We start from the raw sequence: 21,864 nt of genomic DNA, 5'->3' as shown, positions 1-21,864 counted from the left end.
CAGTCCATCGCAGAGCATCACACACACAACATTACACACACAGTAATTCACTCCCTTACATCAAGGGACAAGTTATAGAAAATATTCCACCTTGTACACAAAGTAAACTTACATGGACTACTAAGTAATGCTGTTTTAGTGCAAAATTTGGCAGCCCATATAAGCCAGGGCTTAAATGTGTCTAATCACATTAACCAACCAGTTACTCTTTTGGTACTAGCAACAGCTGGCAAAAACAACCACCAACAGTCACAAAAAAATTACACTTGCTTTCAATGCAACATGAAAAATGACAGAAAATGTCAAAAACACTATTCATATGCTAAATATTTCAAACACTACACTGAACATTAGCTTATAGTCTCTACATACAGCACCTCAAACCAAACACTACATCACTACAACAAAAAATATAATGTAGAATGGATGGAGTAATAGTATGTTCGAGGAAAGTTATGGTTACTTACAAATGTATAGTATACATTATTAAAAAAGTAAAAATAAATGGTCTGTTAATATTTTTAGGAGTGTAAATAAATACAGACAAAATATTTGACCCATGCCTTGATACATTTAAAAACATACAGACGATCCCATCTGTGACAACATTTCCTGCTAGCATTTATTTGTACAGTGCTTTTTACAATGGACATTGTCTAAAAGCAACTTTACAGAATCCAGGACCGACAGACCAAAAACCCCTGAACCCCTGACACAGAACGCTTTGGTTATATAGGTGTTAACAACAGCAAGCCTGTATGTCTATGTCTGTCTTTGTTTTTTTTCTTATTTTATTTATGCATTTTCTCCCCTTATCTCTCAATTCAGCGTAGCCAATTAGTCTTCCGCTGCTGGGGACCCCGATCTCATCCGAGGAGGGTATATTTGTCTGACACATGGTCCCTTCGATGTGTTCGCAGTCCACCGACCCCTTTTTATTCACCCATACTTCGGTGATCTTCACATTTCTCCACTCTGTACAGGCGCTTCAGGCTACCAGCCAGGGTCCTTACACAGCATTGAGAAATCCACCCTATTTTTGTTAGGTCTTTTCCCACCCAGGAGAGTAGTGGCAAATTTTGTCTGCTTCAGGCACTGCCGATTATGCCTCTAGGAGGCACCCAGTCGACCAGTAGCAGAGCTGAGATTGGAACTCGGAGAGTTCAGAATCCCAGCACTGATGTGCGGAATATCCTGCTGGGTGCCCTAAATTTATGTTTTTTAATGGTTCACCTTACATTTACTACAATGAACTGTGGTAAGGGTGGATAATGTAATAAATTAAAAGTGGCCTGCACTAGTGGTGGGTGATTGGCAGAGAGTATAGCATGACTCTCTGTATGCGATACGGCAATAAAAATAAAAATAAGAAAGCACCAAAGGCCATACAGTGTACATGTTAAAGTATAGTAGAACTGGTCACCCTTGTCAGTGTAATAGATGTCTTTGTCAAATACCTGTATGTCTGTGTAATACCTGCATATCGGTGTAATACTGTATTTGTGTCTGTGTAGTATGTTTCTTGTATAATACCTGTTTCTATGTGATATCTGTGTGCTTCTGTAATATCTGTGTATTTGTGTTATTCCTGCCTGTCTCTGTATTTCTTGTGTGTCTGTATAATACATGTTTCTGTGTATTATCTGTGTGTCTGTTTAATATTTGTGTCTTTGTAACGTCTGTATGTTTTTGTAATACATGCTTCTGTGTAATATCTGTGTGTCTGTATAGTATTTGTGTATTTGTAATGTCTGTATGTTTCTGTAATACATGCTTCTGTGTGATATCTGTGTCTGTATAGTATTTGTGTATTTGTAATGTCTGTATGTTTTTGTAATAACTGTTTCTGTGAAATATCTCTGTGTTTGTCTAATAGCTGTGTATTTGCGTAATACCTGTGTGTCTGTGTAATACCTTTTTCACCATTACCTCTTTTTCACTGGCATTGTATATCAAACAAGCCTGTGCCTGTATTATAACCTGTACAGACTCATACAAGGTTCTACATACATAGTGTTATCACTAATTCTTTAAGGGGTTTAAAATCTTATGTATTATGTATACATGTATTTTAATGCTGACTGGGTGGCTAATCCCACTCGCCTATTTTTGAGGCGCAGGTGAGGGCAAGTTGTTTACCTCAGTCAGAATAACTTAATCATCAGGCATACAAATGGTATAATCACACCTGGTCCAAGCATTTATCATCATTTCAGTCCAAGCAAAGCAACAAAACAGGTCATTTGTATTTGAATTGTGTAAATACTTGGGATGTTCCTATTTTAACTCTGGAAAATCTTTGCAAACCAAATACACCACAAGAAACAAAAGAAAAACCTAAAGCCTCATGACTTAACAACACCCCCTTCCTTCCTTCTCAGACTTTTTTTGTCAACACAAGCCCCAGTTTTTTTTAATATTGGCTGAGAGGGAATTTTGTAAAAAGTGTATCTGTATTATACAGCTCAGGCTTTTTTACAGCTATATGTGTCACGTGGGAGAGAAAGGACTCAAATGCGGAGGTTTTAAATAAATAAAAGTTTATTTATAAACAGAAAAACACAGAACATCACACACAAGACAAAACTCAAAAACAAACATAAGGAACCCCGATGGACTTTAGCTGGGGAGTGCAGGCAGCAACAAAAAGAAAAGAAGAAAACTAAAAGACGCTGGGCGCGAACCCCGGCCGCTCGGGTGAGAGCCGGGCGCGTAACCAGCGCGCTGCTGCAGCGGGGGAAAGCAGATGACTTCATGCGCTTAAGGCGCTACAATTATTTTTGGCTACAAAGCCTCGAAATCGCCTCAGGCGCAGTTCGAGGTAACAGACGGCTCCGTTATCAGCCGCAGCTAGAGCCAATCTGTTAAAGCACACGAAAAGGGTGCAGATTCGAACCGGGTGAGCTGGCAGAACGGCCACGCGCTTGGCGGTGTCGCCACCCAGCGGTTGCAGAATCCCAGACTACATGTTTTGAGCTACAAAGCCCCGAAATCGCCTCAGGCGCAGTTCGGGGTAACAGACGGCTCCTTCATCAGCCGCAGCTAGAGCCAATCTGTTAAAGCACACAAAAGGGTGCGGATTCGAACCGGGGAGGCTGGCAGGACAGCCGCGCAGTTAGCGGTGTCGCCACCCAGCGGTTGCTGAATCCCAGAATAAATATTTTTAAGCTACCGAAAACCCCGAAATCGCCACTGGCGAAGTTCGGGGGAAACAGAGGGCTCCGTCATCAGCCGCAGCTAGAGCCACCCTGTTATGAGAACTGAGTGAAGAAAACCGGTTAACAAAACAGTTACCCAAGCTCCTAGTGCGGATTCGAACCGGGGGTGCTGGCAGACCAACCGAGTGTCTTACCGAGACGCCACCCACCGGCTGCCGAATACCACAGCTAGATCAGCTAGGTAGACATTAGCGGTGAGGGGACCAGCGCCGTGTCACGGGGCTGGCTTCACCCGCTAATGCTAAATGCTAACGGGCAAAATAAAAACAGTACGAGGACTGCACGACATCGCACCACGCTACTTCTAAGAAGGTAAAAGAAAAGCTAATTACCTCAACCTTGCAGTCTACACACCCTGATGGCCTAATGCCACCGGGGGTACCTCTAAAACTACAAAAGAAGCGTGGGGGAGCCGTCAGCAGTCCCCACGGACACCGCAGTGCCCAAAACAAAAGGAGCAAACAAGACAAAAGGTGCGACACCTGCAGCCAGGCGGCGTACCCTTAAATAAGGGAGCCGCAGCTGCAGGTCGTCACCCTAACGAGCTGGCCTCTTACTAAAGGCCTAGCTCAATACTGCTCTGTAAGGCCTGTGACGTCGGGGAAGAGTGGTAAGTCCCACAAACGCCACAGAACCATTACAGTACCCCCTCCTTAAAGGGACCTCTCCTGAGGTCCCTAGCCAGCGGTCCAGTTCCCCCAGGTTGCTACAGGCAACCGGGGGATTCCCCCAGGTTGCTATAAGCAACCAGGGAGTGCCCCCCCAAAAAAATTATTGGGAGAGAATGGGGGTCCTCCACTGAGTCCAGAAATGGTCGCACCTTTCTGTCACGTGGGAGAGAAAGGACTCAAATGCGGAGGTTTTAAATAAATAAAAGTTTATTTATAAACAGAAAAACACAGAACATCACACACAAGACAAAACTCAAAAACAAACATAAGGAACCCCGATGGACTTTAGCTGGGGAGTGCAGGCAGCAACAAAAAGAAAAGAAGAAAACTAAAAGACGCTGGGCGCGAACCCCGGCCGCTCGGGTGAGAGCCGGGCGCGTAACCAGCGCGCTGCTGCAGCGGGGGAAAGCAGATGACTTCATGCGCTTAAGGCGCTACAATTATTTTTGGCTACAAAGCCTCGAAATCGCCTCAGGCGCAGTTCGAGGTAACAGACGGCTCCGTTATCAGCCGCAGCTAGAGCCAATCTGTTAAAGCACACGAAAAGGGTGCAGATTCGAACCGGGTGAGCTGGCAGAACGGCCACGCGCTTGGCGGTGTCGCCACCCAGCGGTTGCAGAATCCCAGACTACATGTTTTGAGCTACAAAGCCCCGAAATCGCCTCAGGCGCAGTTCGGGGTAACAGACGGCTCCTTCATCAGCCGCAGCTAGAGCCAATCTGTTAAAGCACACAAAAGGGTGCGGATTCGAACCGGGGAGGCTGGCAGGACAGCCGCGCAGTTAGCGGTGTCGCCACCCAGCGGTTGCTGAATCCCAGAATAAATATTTTTAAGCTACCGAAAACCCCGAAATCGCCACTGGCGAAGTTCGGGGGAAACAGAGGGCTCCGTCATCAGCCGCAGCTAGAGCCACCCTGTTATGAGAACTGAGTGAAGAAAACCGGTTAACAAAACAGTTACCCAAGCTCCTAGTGCGGATTCGAACCGGGGGTGCTGGCAGACCAACCGAGTGTCTTACCGAGACGCCACCCACCGGCTGCCGAATACCACAGCTAGATCAGCTAGGTAGACATTAGCGGTGAGGGGACCAGCGCCGTGTCACGGGGCTGGCTTCACCCGCTAATGCTAAATGCTAACGGGCAAAATAAAAACAGTACGAGGACTGCACGACATCGCACCACGCTACTTCTAAGAAGGTAAAAGAAAAGCTAATTACCTCAACCTTGCAGTCTACACACCCTGATGGCCTAATGCCACCGGGGGTACCTCTAAAACTACAAAAGAAGCGTGGGGGAGCCGTCAGCAGTCCCCACGGACACCGCAGTGCCCAAAACAAAAGGAGCAAACAAGACAAAAGGTGCGACACCTGCAGCCAGGCGGCGTACCCTTAAATAAGGGAGCCGCAGCTGCAGGTCGTCACCCTAACGAGCTGGCCTCTTACTAAAGGCCTAGCTCAATACTGCTCTGTAAGGCCTGTGACGTCGGGGAAGAGTGGTAAGTCCCACAAACGCCACAGAACCATTACAATATGAAGTCAGAACAGGGTCAGTTCAAGCAAAAAAGAGAAGATTCAGTTATCTTATTGTCTGTTTTACCACCACTTTATCCTGGTCAGGGTCACGGTGGGTGCAATTCACTGGGCAAAAGCTAGGAAACACTCTGGAAAGGTCGTCAGTCCATTATATGGCAAACACACACACTTGGGCAATTTGTATCTCCAATTGACCTGACTGCATGTCTTTGGACTGAGGGAGGAAACCGGAGCTCCTGGAAGAAACTCACTTGGACATGGGAAGAACATGCCACCGTGTCGCCCTTTTACTTACCACTTTTATGTAAATATATAGTAAACCTGCTACCATTTTTTATATGATTGTCTCAAAAGCAAGAAAAATGTGTCTACAGAATTCAACCCTGTTGTTACAGTACTATTACAGCCAGTAGAATTGTACATGCTACTATTCATTCATTCATTCATGCAAACTCTGCACAGAAAGGACCCGGACCACCCCACCTGGGGATCGAACCCAGGACCTTCTTGCTGTGAGACGACAGTGCTACCCATCGAGCCACTGTGCTGCCCCTACATGCTACTATGAAAGACTAAATTATTTAAGTGATGCATAGCACATAATGGTAAATGATATACATTTATTAAAGCAAATAAGTATGCAAACGTCAGATGTGAGCTTATAGAATTTCAGAGCTAGCCTGTATTTGATGGGAACTACTGGAAGGATGAGGCATAATGGGAAAGTATTAGAAGGTCTATCAATCTTAGTCATACTTTGTGAAGCATTCATTCAAATGCCAGCCATCAGTGTCTGGGTTCTTTGAGGACATGCTGCAAGGCTCCTTTGTATAGAAAGTATTTTGTAGGCCCATGTTTAGTGTACAGTATGGGGTATTTACCCCATTCCTGATTCATTTGTTTATTTTTACATATTTGTCACAATTTAATATAAAACAGACAACCACAACCACTGATCATTTCATTCAGTAAAGGAGAAAAGTTGTTCAGCGACAGCTGGTTAATTAGACTGGACACTAAGCTGAAATGTGTCAACAAGCAGTTCACTATATCATGTTCACTAGAAACTCCAAAAGAAATGAAAAGAAAGTTAATGGAGTAAATCATGTCTGGAAAGGATTACAAAGTCATGCTCTGTGAAATCAAAGAACTACACTGGGAGCCAAATAAAGAAAAGCATGGAACTGTATTAAATCTTCCCAGAAGTGTGTTTAGTCTACTGACATTTCTCCAAGAGTGCACTGGTGACTCAAGGCAAGCCAAGATTATTTATATAGGCAGTTTGCTGTTTGATGTTGTTGGTGTTAGTGTGATAGTGTGTTTTGCAGCTTCAAAGACTGGAGGCCTTGCCATAATTAATGTACCCATAAAGTAACCATTTTCTCTTTGTGTAATAGTTTCAGGATGCATTTCTTGATGCAGCAGCGGACTGTGTTTCTAAAGTACCCCAGAGTCTATTTGGCTATCATCATCACTGTAACATAATGCTTTCTCATGCAATGCTGTATGAGAGTTCAAAGATCACACACATTCAACAGTGGTTTCTGGCTTTGCCCTCTTCAGATTCCATAAATCTTTTCACAATATCATGACCAGTAGATGGTAAAAGACTTTTTTTGTACAAACTTTACCAAATCTGCTGAGTAGCCAAATAGCCATCAACAATCTGGCACAACTGGACATCAAAAGCAACTGTTCAAAGATAATAGAGCCAAAGGATATATGAATAACCAAATATTAGGTCATCTTTGTGTATTTTCAGACCAGCATATTTATCATATCTTTAGAAAACCTTAAGTAATTTCAACAGTAGGTGTGTAAGTGTAATGGTTTGTACAATAGTAGAAAGTCTGAGACATAGCCATGGAATTGATGTCAGGTAGTAATAATGTACCTAAAAATGAAATTTTTTTTTATTTTTTATTTTGTTGTCATCACATTATTGCTATGATGTATAATTCCATATCTTAAGAACACATGGATTTGGGAGCACTTCAGAAAACCATTGCCATCTAAAGCAGTCAACTGCTGCATCAAAAAATACAATGTGAAACTCTACTATGCAAAGACAAAGCCATAATCATAAATCAATTCTCTAAACCGAAAGACAGTAGACATTTGTGGTAAGGTCAGATAGCTCCACAGTTTAGCCTGGTTTCAGGAAAAAACAAACAGTTCTCTGTGCCAAAGATGGAAAGGACCGCCCAGACTGTTATGACCTAAAGAAGCAAAAGCTAACATCTGTCATGTTATGGTGTATATACACTAATCAGCCATAACATAACAATAAAACCACCTCCTTGTTTCTACATTCAATGTCCATTTTATCAGCTCCACTTACCATAAAGAAGCACTTTGTAGTTCTACAATTACTGACTGTAGTCCATCTGTTTCTCTACATACCTTTTTAGCCTGCTTTCACCTTGTTCTATGGTCAGGACCCCCACAGGACCACCGCAAAGTAGGTATTGTTTCGGTGTTGGATCATTCTCAGCACTGCAGTGACACTGACATGGTGGTGGTATGTTAGTGTGTGTTGTGCTGGTACGAGTGGATCAGACACAGCAGCGCTGCTGTAGTTTTTAAACACCTCACTGTCACTGCTGGACTGAGAATAGTCCACCAACCAAAAACATCCAGCCAACAGCACCCCATAGGCAGCGTCTTGTGACCACTGATGAAGGTCTAGAAGATGACCAACTCAAACAGCAGCAAGAGATGAGAGCGATCGTCTCTGACTTTACATCTACAAGGTGGACTGACTAGGTAGGAGTGTCTAATAGAGTGGACAGTGAGTGGACAAAGTATTTAAAAACTCCAGCAGCGCTGCTGTGTCTGATCCACTCATATCAGCACAACACACACTAACACTAACGCAGTCAGTGTCACTGCAGTGCCGAGAATGATCCACCACCCAAATAATACCTACTCTGTGGGGGTCCTGACCATTGAAGAACAGCATGAAATGGGGCTAACAAAGCATGCAGAGTAACAGATGGACTATAGTCAGTAATTGTAGAACTTCAAAGTGCTTCTATATGGTAAGTAAAGCCGATAAAATGGACAGTGAGTGTAGAAACAAGGAGGTGGTTTTAATGTTATGGCTGATCGGTGTATGTCACAACTATGGCAATGTTTATTTATTGTTATATCTAAATAAGACACTTTATTCTCCTCAGGGACATTTTATTCTTATTCCTATTCATAGTGTGTTTAAGCATTAATTAACCATCTACAGGTTTGCTTCAAACAACATGTCATTGCACTTGTACAGTGACAATAATCTTATTTTATTATAGCAAGACAAAGCCAGGCCTCATTCTACATGTGCTAAAACAGTGTGGTTTTGTTATTATTACTGTGATGTATATTACATACCCCATGTCAGCTATATGACAGTACACCAGCAATTTTAACAGAAAAAAATCACATATTTTTTACCCTTTAATATAAAAAGAATCCAGCACAGGCCTCCACCACTGGTACTGGTACACCACTGGTAGATTTATAAAGAAAAGCAAGAGAGTAAGTGAGACAGATAGACAGAGCTTGCTAAAATAACTAATGTAGAGCAAATGTATTAATATTTTGTGTATTTATTTTAATGCCGTCAAAGTGTGTATACTTTAAAGATATCCTATTCCAAAAAGGCAGACTGCACAATAATGCAGAGTACAGAACAAAAGAAAAAAAAGGACAGACAGCACAGAAAAACTGTGATAGTTGAGAGGACAAAGCAGCGGAGCCGACTGGGATGGGGTGCAGGTGCAGTAAAAGATAAAAGAGACAAAGGGTGTGGAGGACAGGTAAACGAAAAGATAAAAGATGTAGAGCCAGACAGAATGAGGCAAAACAGGTGTACAGAAAGATTAAAGTGAGAACAAATATCAGCTGGCTCTGAAACCTGGTTGGTCAGGTGTGCAGGAGGACTATGGTCACATGCTTAATCTGGGGAGGATGGCCTAGATTACAGTCGCTCTCTGATCGAGAAATGCCTTCTGTAAGATCAGCAAATTGTACTGCTGTTTTACTTATGTAATACTTCTTCGTCATCACAGATTTATTAAGCCATTGCTCTGGGCTATGTGCTTTTTCTATTCAATGTCAAGGTTTTCTGGAACTTGCAGTAATTGTAAGTGGCCTTTAAGGAAAAGCAGAATTGAATTCAGCCCATTGCAATCTAAATCTCTCTTGAATGTTGACAGGGTCACTCTTGTTCCAGCAGCTTCTGTAAAAGTATGTAGAACAAAAGCATTTCTGGTGGTTGTTGGATAACTAGATCTGACTACATGGATGAAATAAGTTAGTGTTTTTTATATATATTTTGTTTATACATTTTCACCCCTTTTTCTCCCGACTTTTTAGCGTGTCCAATCCCCTGATTGCATCACGCTTCCTCTCCACTAATGCCGACCCCCGCTCTGATTTGAGGAAAACAAAGCAAAACCACGCCTTAATCGACATGTGGGCAGCAGCCATATGCATTTTGTCACCCACACTAGGCGAGTGCATATATGCAAATCAGCCTTGTGTACGGAGAGACACACCCTGATCAGCACTCTCTCCCCGCCTCTGTGCAGGTGCCATCAATCAGCCAGCAGAGGTTGTAGTGCATCAGATACAAGTCCCTATCTGGCTTAATACCCCACCCCTATATGAACAACAGGCCAATTGTTGTTCCTGTGGCCCCTCAGCTGAGATTCGATACGATGTCAGTTTGTGTTTTTAGCTGATCTTTTCAAGAGACAACTTTTTCATATAGTTATAAAAGGATGCAATCAAACTAGCCTTTCCAATATTGACAGAGAGAAGTCACAACTATAGTCAATTAATTAATTAGAGTTATTACACATCTACACCATCCATTTTAGCCCCATTATAAAAAGTTAAAGATATTGTGTAAACAACTGATTGGCAGAAGAGACACCTGTGCAGAATGCATGGGCGAGATGAGAAGGGCTGTGCACGTGTCAAAAGAGGCGTGTACAGCAATGTGCTCTCCTCGGATGCAATCGGGTATCTCTCAGCAGCGGAAGACCAAATTTAATGTGCTAAATCGGGAGGAAAATGGGGAGAAAATGCATTAAAAAAAAAGAAATGTCCTAACCATTTGATTTATCTCCTGTTTTTAGAAGCAGAGGCTCTACTCTGAGGTTATTCTGGATGGCCAATCTTCTTGTTCTAGATCCTAGCTCTGTCACATGGTGAAAGATGCTAATTTCTGCCAGTTGAGCTCATGAACATAAGTGAGATATAAAAAGGTTCACAAAGTAGGTTCTTGCTTCACCACCAGAATCATACAGTGACTGCAAACCGGCTGTCACTAATCGGATCTGCTTATCAATCTTGTGCTTTGCCTCTCAGTCTTGAGGTACATAAACTCTTTTACTTAAGGCAGTTTTCCCCTCACCTGAAGATAGCAGACAACTCTTTCTTGGAAGAAAGCCATGACCTGAGACCTAGAGGTCCTTATTCGCATCCTCATTTAGTTATGGAATGTCTTAGTGCACACCAAGTTTAGTCTTAGAAGGAGCTAAATCACTTTTTTCATCCAACCCTCTATACTGACCTCTGCTCCAACCCTGACTGTTCTCATTTTAATGGTTTAAAATGACCAGTTCAGAGACACTTTAACTACACTTGGTATATTTTGGGCTTTTATTTCGGTGGTTCTCCTTTCATTAGCACCACAACAAAGTTAGCTGGCATTAAAAACACATGCTTGTTTATGTGGTACTTTGTATTTGAGAATGTGCGAGAGAAAGAAGGAGGACACTAACTTCACTCTGTTGGTGGGCAATTATGCAAATCTGATCAGCTGAGAGCCGTGTGTGTGTGAACAAGAGTGTGGAGAAGTGGGTGTGGAGAAGTGTGTATAAGTGATTAGTGTTCAGTAAATCAGTGATACGTCTTATTTCTCCCTGGACTCTCCAACCCCACTTCGCTAAGCAATGTGACCATTACAAAACTGAGCAACCGTGGCGAGTTCATCTGCTTACACAACCGGGTTACATGTGGGGTGCTCACGAGGAAAGACACCAAACACACAAGCAGCATTGCCCTCATATCACACACACACACCAACAATATGAAGCCAGTATGAGCTCGAGGGCAGCTAGGGGCCAATGTACCTGTGATACACTGATAACGTCATAAAATAGAGGATTTGTTGTCTGAGCCTCCATTATACCTCTCAAGTTCAACCACTTTTAATTTACTCTTTGTGTGTTTGTGTCTGTGTGTGTACGTGTAGGGGTGTAATGAGTATCAACTGCTTTAGTTTGCATTTGATGCTTTAACATCCCCTGGTATAACAATACAGTATTAAACAGTCTGATGTTAATTTAGATTACATTGTGAATACAATTTAAACAGCACCACTCAATGTGTATTATATAAGATAACCTGATGCAGATCATTTCCTAGGACACTTAAGGTGGGGGCGAATTTTAAAGTGGGAGCTTTTATGACAGAGTAAATGGACAATCAAATCTTTCGAGCAAGGTAAATTGCATACATTCTTTTTTCTGTTCTTTATTCATTCGTTTGGCTTTTTTTCAGGTCTGTTGGAAGCAGTGTCTGCTCAAAGTGAAATGACTCAGAATAAGAGAAGGACACTAAAGAGGAAAAGAATAGACTTTCTGCGGGGGTGTTCAAAATAGCAGTCTATGTGGACTGATAGCTCTTGCCTGTCTGATAGTCACTTATTAGGCTCTCTGTGTCTAGCTCTGTCTGGCCAGTTGAGAAAAAAGCTGCCCTGCAGTTAGGAGAAAGCTTAATTGAGTTATTCTATTACAGGCCAATCTGGACACACTTAGATTGTTCCATACCTTTAATGAATACAAGTTAATGTGCTTTGTTTACAGTTAATATCCTGAATAAATGATGTGCTATAGTCGGCATTTACATCACCATCACTCTCTATTTTATATCGTAATCTAGTTTTAGCAAATAAAACACAGTACCTAACATGGTTTTTTTTTTTTTTGCCACAGGTGAGGTCATTATGACTGGGTAAAAGAAGGAACCATCAAAGTTCTAGTCTTTGCAAGCAAATATGGGTCATGGTTCATCACTTTGTGCCAATCTTAATAAGAAAATTGTCAATCAAGAACATTTTTCAATGCAAAATTGCAAAACATTTCGGCCGTTCATCCTCTAGCGGACACAGTATACTGAAAAGATTTATAGAATCTGGAGAAATTTCAGTCCTTGTAGAGCAAGCCCTCAGACGGCATTACACAAGAAACCATAACGCTGCTGTGATAAATATAGTCATATGGGCTTGGGAGTACTTTGTAAAACTGTTGTCACTTAACACAGTCTACCGCTGCATAAAAAATGCAACCTGGAATTCAGTTCTATGCAGAAATGCTGCAGAGATCTCTGAGCCCAAGCTCATCTCATATGGCCCGGAAGACAGTGGAAATGCATACTGTGTTCAGATGAGTTCACATTTCAGCTGGTTTTTGAAAAAGAAAACAAACATTAAGTTCTCTGTGCCCAAGAGAAAAAAAAAATTCCAGACTGTTATTACTGAAAGGTGCAAAAGCCAGGTTCTGTCATGGTATGGGGGTGCATTAGTAACCATTCCGTAGTGACTTGCACGTGTATAAGTACCATTGACATATTTGCTGGCATCAAGCTGACATCTTTACCTGTGAAGTCCATAATTATTTCAGCAAGAGGAGAGTAGAATTAGGCAATGTCAACCACAAACTGTTGAGCAGCTGAAGTCTCATATCAAGCAAAAATGGAGAAAAAATGCAAAACTGCAGTGATTATCGTCCTCAATTTCCAAACAAATGTATTAGTAGATATAACATAGTTGGAAAAACTAATCCAGTCATATCCAATTACCCTGATTTGCGTTACGCTTCACCTCTACAGATACAACCCTCCACTGCTGACTGAGGAGCTTTGCAACTGACACACGACCCCTCCAACACGTGCGCAGTACCGACTGCCTCTTTTCACCTGCACGATGTGAGTTCATATGCGGATCAGCCTTGTGCACGGAGAGCCACACCCTGATCACAAGAACCTCATACCAAGCACCATCAATCAGCCAGCAAAAATTGTAATTGCACCAGTCATGAGGAACCCGGTCCGGCTCATCCCACCCTGTGAACAACAGCCAATCGTCGTTTATGTAGCCGCCCAGCCCAGCCAGATGGCAGAGCTAAGATTTTATTTGATGTATTCGAAATCCCAGCTCTGGTGTGCTAGCATATTTTACTGCTTTGAGCATATATCAGCATATATCAGTATTAAATTCTAAATTTGATGACAGTTCAATTAAATTCTAAAACTGTTAATCAGTCCAAGCATTGAAAATTATTTCTTGACTTTGGCCAAAATAAATATTCAAAAGAATTAACAAATCACCATTTTGTGTTTTACTGCAATTTACAAGATGTTCCAACATTTCCAGAAATTGGGATTGTACAAATTAGAGTGGACCTAAAATGTTCTGCAAGACACAAAACGAACAATTTAAATTTATACAGACAAATAGCTTTCTCAGAAGTGCAATTTTGAATTCACACACATGCCAGAATTTTACCCATGACTTTAACAAAGCAGCTGCTTGCTGATGTGCTTTTCTTTCAATAGCCATGTATTAGAGCTGTGTGTAACTATAAATGTACATACAAAATGGGAAATAAATCGTGTACAGGCTAATTTTGTATCCTAAAAGTTATGGAAATATAAATGTGCAAACAGTTCACCTGCATCAGTGAAGGTTTAAATAATTATTAACTCAGTTAAGAAACACTGGTTAAAACTACAATGTGTAATTAAATTTGTAGCATCATTAAATCAGTAAAGAGAAAAATATATACACTGATCAGCCATAACATTAAAAGCACCTCCTTGTTTCTACACTCACTGTCCATTTTATCAGCTCCACTTACCATATAGAAGCACTTTGTAGTTCTACAATTACTGACTGTAGTCCATTTGTTTCTCTGCATGCTTTGTTAGCCCCCTTTCAAGCTGTTCTTCAATGGTCAGGACTCTCCCAGGACCACTACAGAGCAGGTATTATTTGTTGGGTGGGTCATTCTCAGCAATGCAGTGACACTGACATGGTGGTGGTGTGTTAGTGTATGTTGTGCTGATATGAGTGGATGTGACACAGCAGCGCTGCTGGAGTTTTTAAATACCTCACTGTCACTGCTGGACTGAGAATAGTCCACCAACCTAAAATATCCTGTGACCACTGATGAAGGTCTAGAAGATGACCTCAAGATGAACTTTAACAGCAGCAATAGATGAGCGATCGTCTCTGACTTTACATCTACAAGGTGGACAAACTAGGTAGGAGTGTCTAATAGAGTGGACAGTGAGCGGCAGGGTATTTAAAAACTCCAGCAGCGCTGCTGTGTCTGATCCACTCATACCAGCACAACACACACTAACACACCACCACCATGTCATTGTCACTGCAGTGCTGAGAATAATCCACCACCTAAATAACACCTGCTGTACACATAACAGATCCTGTGGGGGTCCTGACCATTGAAGAACAGGGTGAAATCAGGCTAAAAAGGTATGTAGAGAAACAGATGGACTACAGTCAGTAATTGTAGAACTACAAAGTGCTTCTATATGGTCTATATGGATCAGTGTGTGTATATATATATATATATATATATACATTTCACCTGGGTAAATCTGACATGCATTTTAGATTTTTTTTTTCTGTTGATTACCCACTAGTAACCTTTAACAAAACCTCTCAACAGACGATGCACAGTGCTGCATAACTCACTATCAGAAACATTCTGCAAGATGCTTTCAGTTACGTTTTAACCAGAAAAGCTTTTTAATACCACAAAGCACTGCAGCTTAAGCACAGTAACAGTGCACATCAAAAGTCTGTACAGCTCAGCTAAGTTGCACATTTACAGAAGTGTTCAAAGCTTGATCTCTATATTCAAACCATATTTATGCATGCAATGACAGATTGAACAGGATTCAATACAGGTTTATCCTTAGCCTTTGATAAATCAACTAGTGAACTAACAGAGACAACAATGCAGCACTATCCTGTTTCCTGAGCTGCTTATTGTCCATGGAGCAGGTGGCCAAGAAGCAATGAAGTCAAATCAAGGCAACCCGACCGGTTGGTAGTGCATCAGTCAATAGCATGCAAGGCAAACAGATGACAGGTGTATATGGAGGGTTTATTTGCTCCAAACAAGTCTGATAATGTCTGGAAATGGATGAAAACTTGTGATGTGATGTTTGAATAGAGCACACTCATTACTGAGTAGTATTAAAGTTATTTCAAGAGCATCCAACAACGTAAATGCAAGGATTAACCAGCTTTGTATGTGGTGCCTCTCTGTCTAGCAGTACTGTTGCTGAGTAAAAGGCAATTTTATTCTGCTAGCACATTGCAAAAAAAAATAAAAAATGGGGGGGGGGGTTATTTAATGGATGGAACAGCAAACTATATAAAAGCAATCAACCTTAGAGCACTTGTAATAAATAAAAATGCCATTGACTTGCATAGCTAGCAGATATCCTGTTGGTATGCAGGTGCAACTTGAAGTAGCTCTTACCTGTGTGCATTACAGTGTGTCAAGTACACTCAGCGTACACGAGCCACATTGTAAAATAAGGACTAATAAAATAGCATGTTTAAAGTTTGGCATTAATCCAGATGGACAGCACAAATGTAAGATTTTTGGGATTAAAATGTTGGAGTTAATGCCATAGTTTACTAAGCTTTTTAAGTGTTTCATTATATGTGGCTTTAGCTGGTCAGATTGAATGACATATGATAAATAGCAGTCTAGACATTGGAGTATAAGCAGTCTAAGTGCTTACGGTAAAAATAGTGAACAACTTTCCATTAGCAACCTGCCATCTCTGTGTAAGATCTTAACCTAATGCAAAGTGGCTGGTTAATAAACATGAAAGAAATTCCTAAAAGCCTGTGTATGTTTACTCACCGGCTTGGTCTCGACTTCCCTCTCCTCATCAGAGCTATCGCTAGCTTCATCTTCATCCTCCTCTTCCTCCTCCGGGAACTCCAGGTCTGATTCTCCAGGTGCAATGGGGACACTAATAGTCAGGCTGGGGTTGGTCATGTAGCTGTCATCCGGGGAGGCACACTTCTCTCCAGTGTGGCTAACGATTCCTGCTGTACCATTTCCCTCTGCCTTCTGGGCCTGCTGACTGAGTCGCTTTAACTTCAGCATGGCCTTGGCCTCTTTGGCCTTCTGCCGCCGCCGCTTGAAGTTCCCATTGAAAAAGTCACAGAGGGTCCGGCGCAGCCACAGGATGCCCTTCTGAATGCGAGCAATGGCAATATGCAGGTTGTTCATCTCACCGTCCTCGTCTGGAGACGACAGGTTGTCCGCGCTGAAAGAGCTTAGCAGCAAAGCCAGAAAGAGATTCAGCACCTTAGAAGAGATCAGAAATAAACAAGCATTAATAAAGCAACAAACACTAAAAACATGAAGCTAAATTGAGCTACATTGGATTAAGAAAGTATTCTGACACCTTGACTGTTTGGACACTGTGTTGTGGATTTCATTTTTAATAGATGTACAGTGTATCACAAAAGTGAGTACACCCCTCACATTTCTGCAAATATTTCATTATATCTTTTCATGGGACAACACTATAGACATGAAACTTGGATATAACTTAGAGTAGTCAGTGTACAACTTGTATGGCAGTGTAGATTTACTGTCTTCTGAAAATAACTCAACACACAGCCATTAATGTCTAAATGGCTGGCAACATAAGTGAGTACACCCCACAGTGAACATGTCCAAATTGTGCCCAAATGTGTCGTTGTCCCTCCCTGGTGTCATGTGTCAAGGTCCCAGGTGTAAATGGGGAGCAGGGCTGTTAAATTTGGTGTTTTGGGTACAATTCTCTCATACTGGCCACTGGATATTCAACATGGCACCTCATGGCAAAGAACTCTCTGAGGATGTGAGAAATAGAATTGTTGCTCTCCACAAAGATGGCCTGGGCTATAAGAAGATTGCTAACACCCTGAAACGGAGCTACAGCATGGTGGCCAAGGTCATACAGCGGTTTTCCAGGACAGGTTCCACTCGGAACAGGCTTCGCCAGGGTCGACCAAAGAAGTTGAGTCCACGTGTTCGGCGTCATATCCAGAGGTTGGCTTTAAAAAATAGACACATGAGTGCTGCCAGCATTGCTGCAGAGGTTGAAGACGTGGGAGGTCAGCCTGTCAGTGCTCAGACCATACACCGCACACTGCATCAGCTCGGTCTGCATGGTCGTCATCCCAGAAGGAAGCTGACGCACAAGAAAGCCCGCAAACAGTTTGCTGAAGACAAGCAGTCCAAGAACATGGATTACTGGAATGCCCTGTGGTCTGACGAGACCAAGATAAACTTGTTTGGCTCAGATGGTGTCCAGCATGTGTGGCGGCGCCCTGGTGAGAAGTACCAAAACAACTGTATCTTGCCTACAGTCAAGCATGGTGGTGGTAGCATCATGGTCTTGGGCTGCATGAGTGTTGCTGGCACTGGGGAGCTGCAGTTCATTGAGGGAAACATGAATTCCAACATGTACTGTGACATTCTGAAACAGAGCATGATCCCCTCCCTTCGAAAACTGGGCCTCATGGCAGTTTTCCAACAGGATAACGACCCCAAACACAACCTCCAAGATGACAACTGCCTTGCTGAGGAAGCTGAAGGTAAAGGTGATGGACTAAACCCAATTGAGCACCTGTGGCGCATCCTCAAGTGGAAGGTGGAGGAGTTCAAGGTGTCTAACATCCACCAGCTCCGTGAAGTCATCATGGAGGAGTGGAAGAGGATTCCAGTAGCAACCTGTGCAGCTCTGGTGAATTCCATGCCCAGGAGGGTTAAGGCAGTGCTGGATAATAATGGTGGTCACACAAAATATTGACACTTTGGGCACAATTTGGACATGTTCACTGTGGGGTGTACTCACTTATGTTGCCAGCTATTTAGACATTAATGGCTGTGTGTTGAGTTATTTTCAGAAGACAGTAAATCTACACTGCTATACAAGTTGTACACTGACTACTCTAAGTTATATCCAAGTTTTAGTTCTATAGTGTTGTCCCATGAAAAGATATAATAAAATATTTGCAGAAATGTGAGGGGTGTACTCACTTTTGTGATACACTGTAATTGCCCTTTTTACCCATCAATCTACAAGTTTTTTGAAAATTAAGTCAAAATCTGAAAAATAAATAAATAAATCATAAAGTCCAAGGAAATGTCTGTTCATTTCATAGATCAGATTGGGGCAGGGCATAATATAATATAGTGTATATAATATATACACTTTATAATCTAGTGTATATTTTAGATAATAAAGAAGTAAAACACTGTCATCCACATAGCAGTTGTTTAGTGTACAAGGAAATCATGTCTGGACCAAGGACTTAGCCCTGGGGAACTCCTGTACTAAGGCAATTTTAAAGTGGAATGAAACATACATTTCACATTCTGACTGCCTCAAGGTCCTCACATGGACCAATATAACTATCTGTAAGATGTGATAAATGACATAATCTGGATGTGAGGGCATATGGCAAGCATATAAAATTCTTAAATATAAAAAGGTGTATTTTAATAAAATTATGCAACCCCAAATCAGAAAAAGTTGGGACAGTATGGAAAATGCAAATAAAATAAAAAAAACAGTGTTCCTTACATTTATCCAAAAAAAAGTTGGGACAGGGGCAATTTAGGGCTAGTAATGAGGTAAAACTAAATAATGATGTGATTCCAAACAGGTGATGTCAACAGGTGATTGTAATCATGGTTTGGTACAAAAGCAGCATCCAGAAAAGGCTGAGTCTTTGATGAGCAAAGATGGCCAGAGGATCTCCAGTTTACATTACAAGGTGGTAAATCCTTTAGTGTCCCAACTTTTTTTGGAATGTGTTGCAGGTCTGAAATGCAGGAATGGATGTTTTTTAATAAATGAAATGAAGTTGAGCAGACAAAACATGAAATATCTCAGGTTCATCCTGTCTGCAATCAAATAAAAGTCAAAGTAAATGTAAGAAACTCTGTGTTTTCTGTTATTTGCATGTTCCATACTGTCCCAACTTTGTCTGATTTGGGGTTGTGCATATAATTATACATATTAATGAAATTAAGCTTTTATGTATTTATTTAGAGCAGCTAATCCAACTACATACATATTTAGGGTGTTAGGAGAAAACCAGAATGCCAGGATGAAGCACACATACAGAACATTGCAAAATCCTTATAAATAAAGACTAAAATCATCAACTCAGTGTAATTTCCATTTTTAAATCCATGTGGGTACTGATGACCACATGAAAATAATACCAAACCCATAGCGCAGACTAAGTTAAGCTATAGTGCTTAATAATATAACAGGATTTACTGTGACAGTAGGCATTTTTGGTTATCCCCCAAGTGCTAGCAGCAGTGATAGCATTGTTAAACAGGAGGTGGAAGGGGGAGCCCGTTTTAAATGTCACATCCTACTTTGACACTCGCAGCGGGAGCCATGTTCAATAGTGAACTATGTGTGCTTAGCTGTGTGTCCGTGAGTGTGCGTGCATTCATGTGTGTGCGCACGCTGGTGTGTATGTGTTTGGAGGGGGCAGAGACTGATTAGGCAGACACAGCAACCGCATCCTCTTTCATGGAATGCTTCTGCTTTGGTAATCAAACGTTAACTATGCATGCTGTTCCAATTTCCTCTCAGTAATTATACACAGTTATGAATGAAAGCAACCTACAAGAGCAATTTAAATAAACAATATTAAAAAGGGAATTACCTGATGCTTCAATTATTAATATGAAATGTTAATTCCTCAAAGCCAGTCAATCTATACCAATGTTCATTATCTTCAGTAAACATATCACCCAGATCAAGGTTTTGGATGGTTCAGGGCAGAATTACCTCTGACAGTAACAACATCCAATGTGTATTACACCCTGTACATTGCACCAGTACATATCAGGACAACACACTCAATTTGGAGAACCCAGTTTATGTACAAGCATGCAAACCACCTCCACTTCACTGGAAAGGTCTTCCACAAAGAACTGGAGCATGCTTGTGGGAATTTGTGCCCATTCAGTCAAAGATGAGAAAGTGTGGCTCTGTAAACTAAGTTTATCCCAAAGGTGTTCAATGGGGTTCAACAAGATCAGGGTTCAGTGCTGGCCACTGGAGTTCCTCCACACCAAACTCATTAAACTCGTCATTATTCCCCCTCGCCCCTCCACCCCACACACACATACACGTTGTGCATTGTACAGTCAGGCTGGAACAGAAAAGGGCCTTCCCCAAACTTTTGCCACAAGGTGGAAATGATATTATTTTCTCTATTTGATTACAAAAACATTTATCCACTGCTGGCTTCAAACACATGAACACAATATAGCAGGGGGCATATACGCTTAATAATATAGTGTATATTTTGTAGAAAAGGTCATAAAGAAGTAAAACACTGTCATACACATAGCAGCTGTCAAATCAGCCAGTTCACTGATTTAGTGTGCAAGAAAAACATGTCTGGACCAAGGACTTAGCCCTGGGGAACTCTTGTACTAAGGCTTTCAAATTTTAAAGTGGAATGAAACATACATTTCACATTCTGACTGCCTCAAAGTCCTCACATAGGCCAATATAACCTTCTGTAAGATGCGATAAATGACATAAGCTGGATGTGAGGCAGGGTGAAACACTTTATAACAGACCATGTGGCCTAGTGAGCTTAATTAAAGATCTCCAGTCTGTAGAAAATGGGCTCAGGTGCCCTGCTGCCTATACAAGGGCTACAGTTGTTGCCATGGCACTGTGTTGCTCTGGTCACCTCCACAAAAGCAGATTGGTGCTCATGTGGTTCTTATGCAATGCTGTCATTGTGTGGCTGCTTTAGTGACTATCATCACTACAGCCAGGGGAATGTGGCACTGAAAGAAGAGTGACAGTCATTTCATAGGGTTGCCCAACCTGCACACAGCCATATTTACATAATACATTTAAAAATACTTACTTACATGCTTTACTGGCCTAATGAGAATTTATAGTCAAGCTAAAAAGATTTGAAAAGGTAACTTTTTAATTATAAACTTTCAGCTTAAATGGTAATTTTATAGTTTAAACTCTACAGCACTAAGCCAATAACAGCCAGATGATGTAGATCTAGTAGTAGATGATAACTAGGTCAGAGGAAACCTGAAATCCTATCAACTGACCTAGCCAGGCGAGAACACCTGCACAAATGTATGATTAATATGGTATATGTTTACATTCTGCTACTATTCCCATAGAAACAAATCCCACATAATATATTTATGCAAATAGAGACTCTGATTCTAAAATCGTATTTTGCCTGTGGCCAAGCTTGTTGGACAGTTGGCATTTTGCTAGCCAGTCTGTTAATTAAAATTGATATGAAATAAGTGTATCCAAA

The 21,864-nt window shown here is 41.5% G+C and overlaps 1 protein-coding gene across 1 annotated transcript in view; it reads right to left on the bottom strand.

Moving 5' to 3' along the window:
• The window catches only part of scn5lab (sodium channel, voltage gated, type V-like, alpha b), a 163,616-nt gene that overhangs the window by 32,974 nt on the left and 108,778 nt on the right, over positions 1-21,864 (bottom strand). The window contains exon 16 of the mRNA XM_062991231.1: positions 16,388-16,840. Within this exon, the coding sequence (XP_062847301.1) occupies positions 16,388-16,840 (453 nt within the window). The remainder of the gene's footprint in view (positions 1-16,387; positions 16,841-21,864) is intronic.

Source organism: Trichomycterus rosablanca, chromosome 3 (assembly GCF_030014385.1).
Source record: "Trichomycterus rosablanca isolate fTriRos1 chromosome 3, fTriRos1.hap1, whole genome shotgun sequence".
Taxonomy (NCBI): domain Eukaryota; kingdom Metazoa; phylum Chordata; class Actinopteri; order Siluriformes; family Trichomycteridae; genus Trichomycterus; species Trichomycterus rosablanca.
The sequence above is the reverse complement of the archived record's forward strand: the minus strand, read 5'-3'. Positions and strand labels throughout refer to the sequence as shown.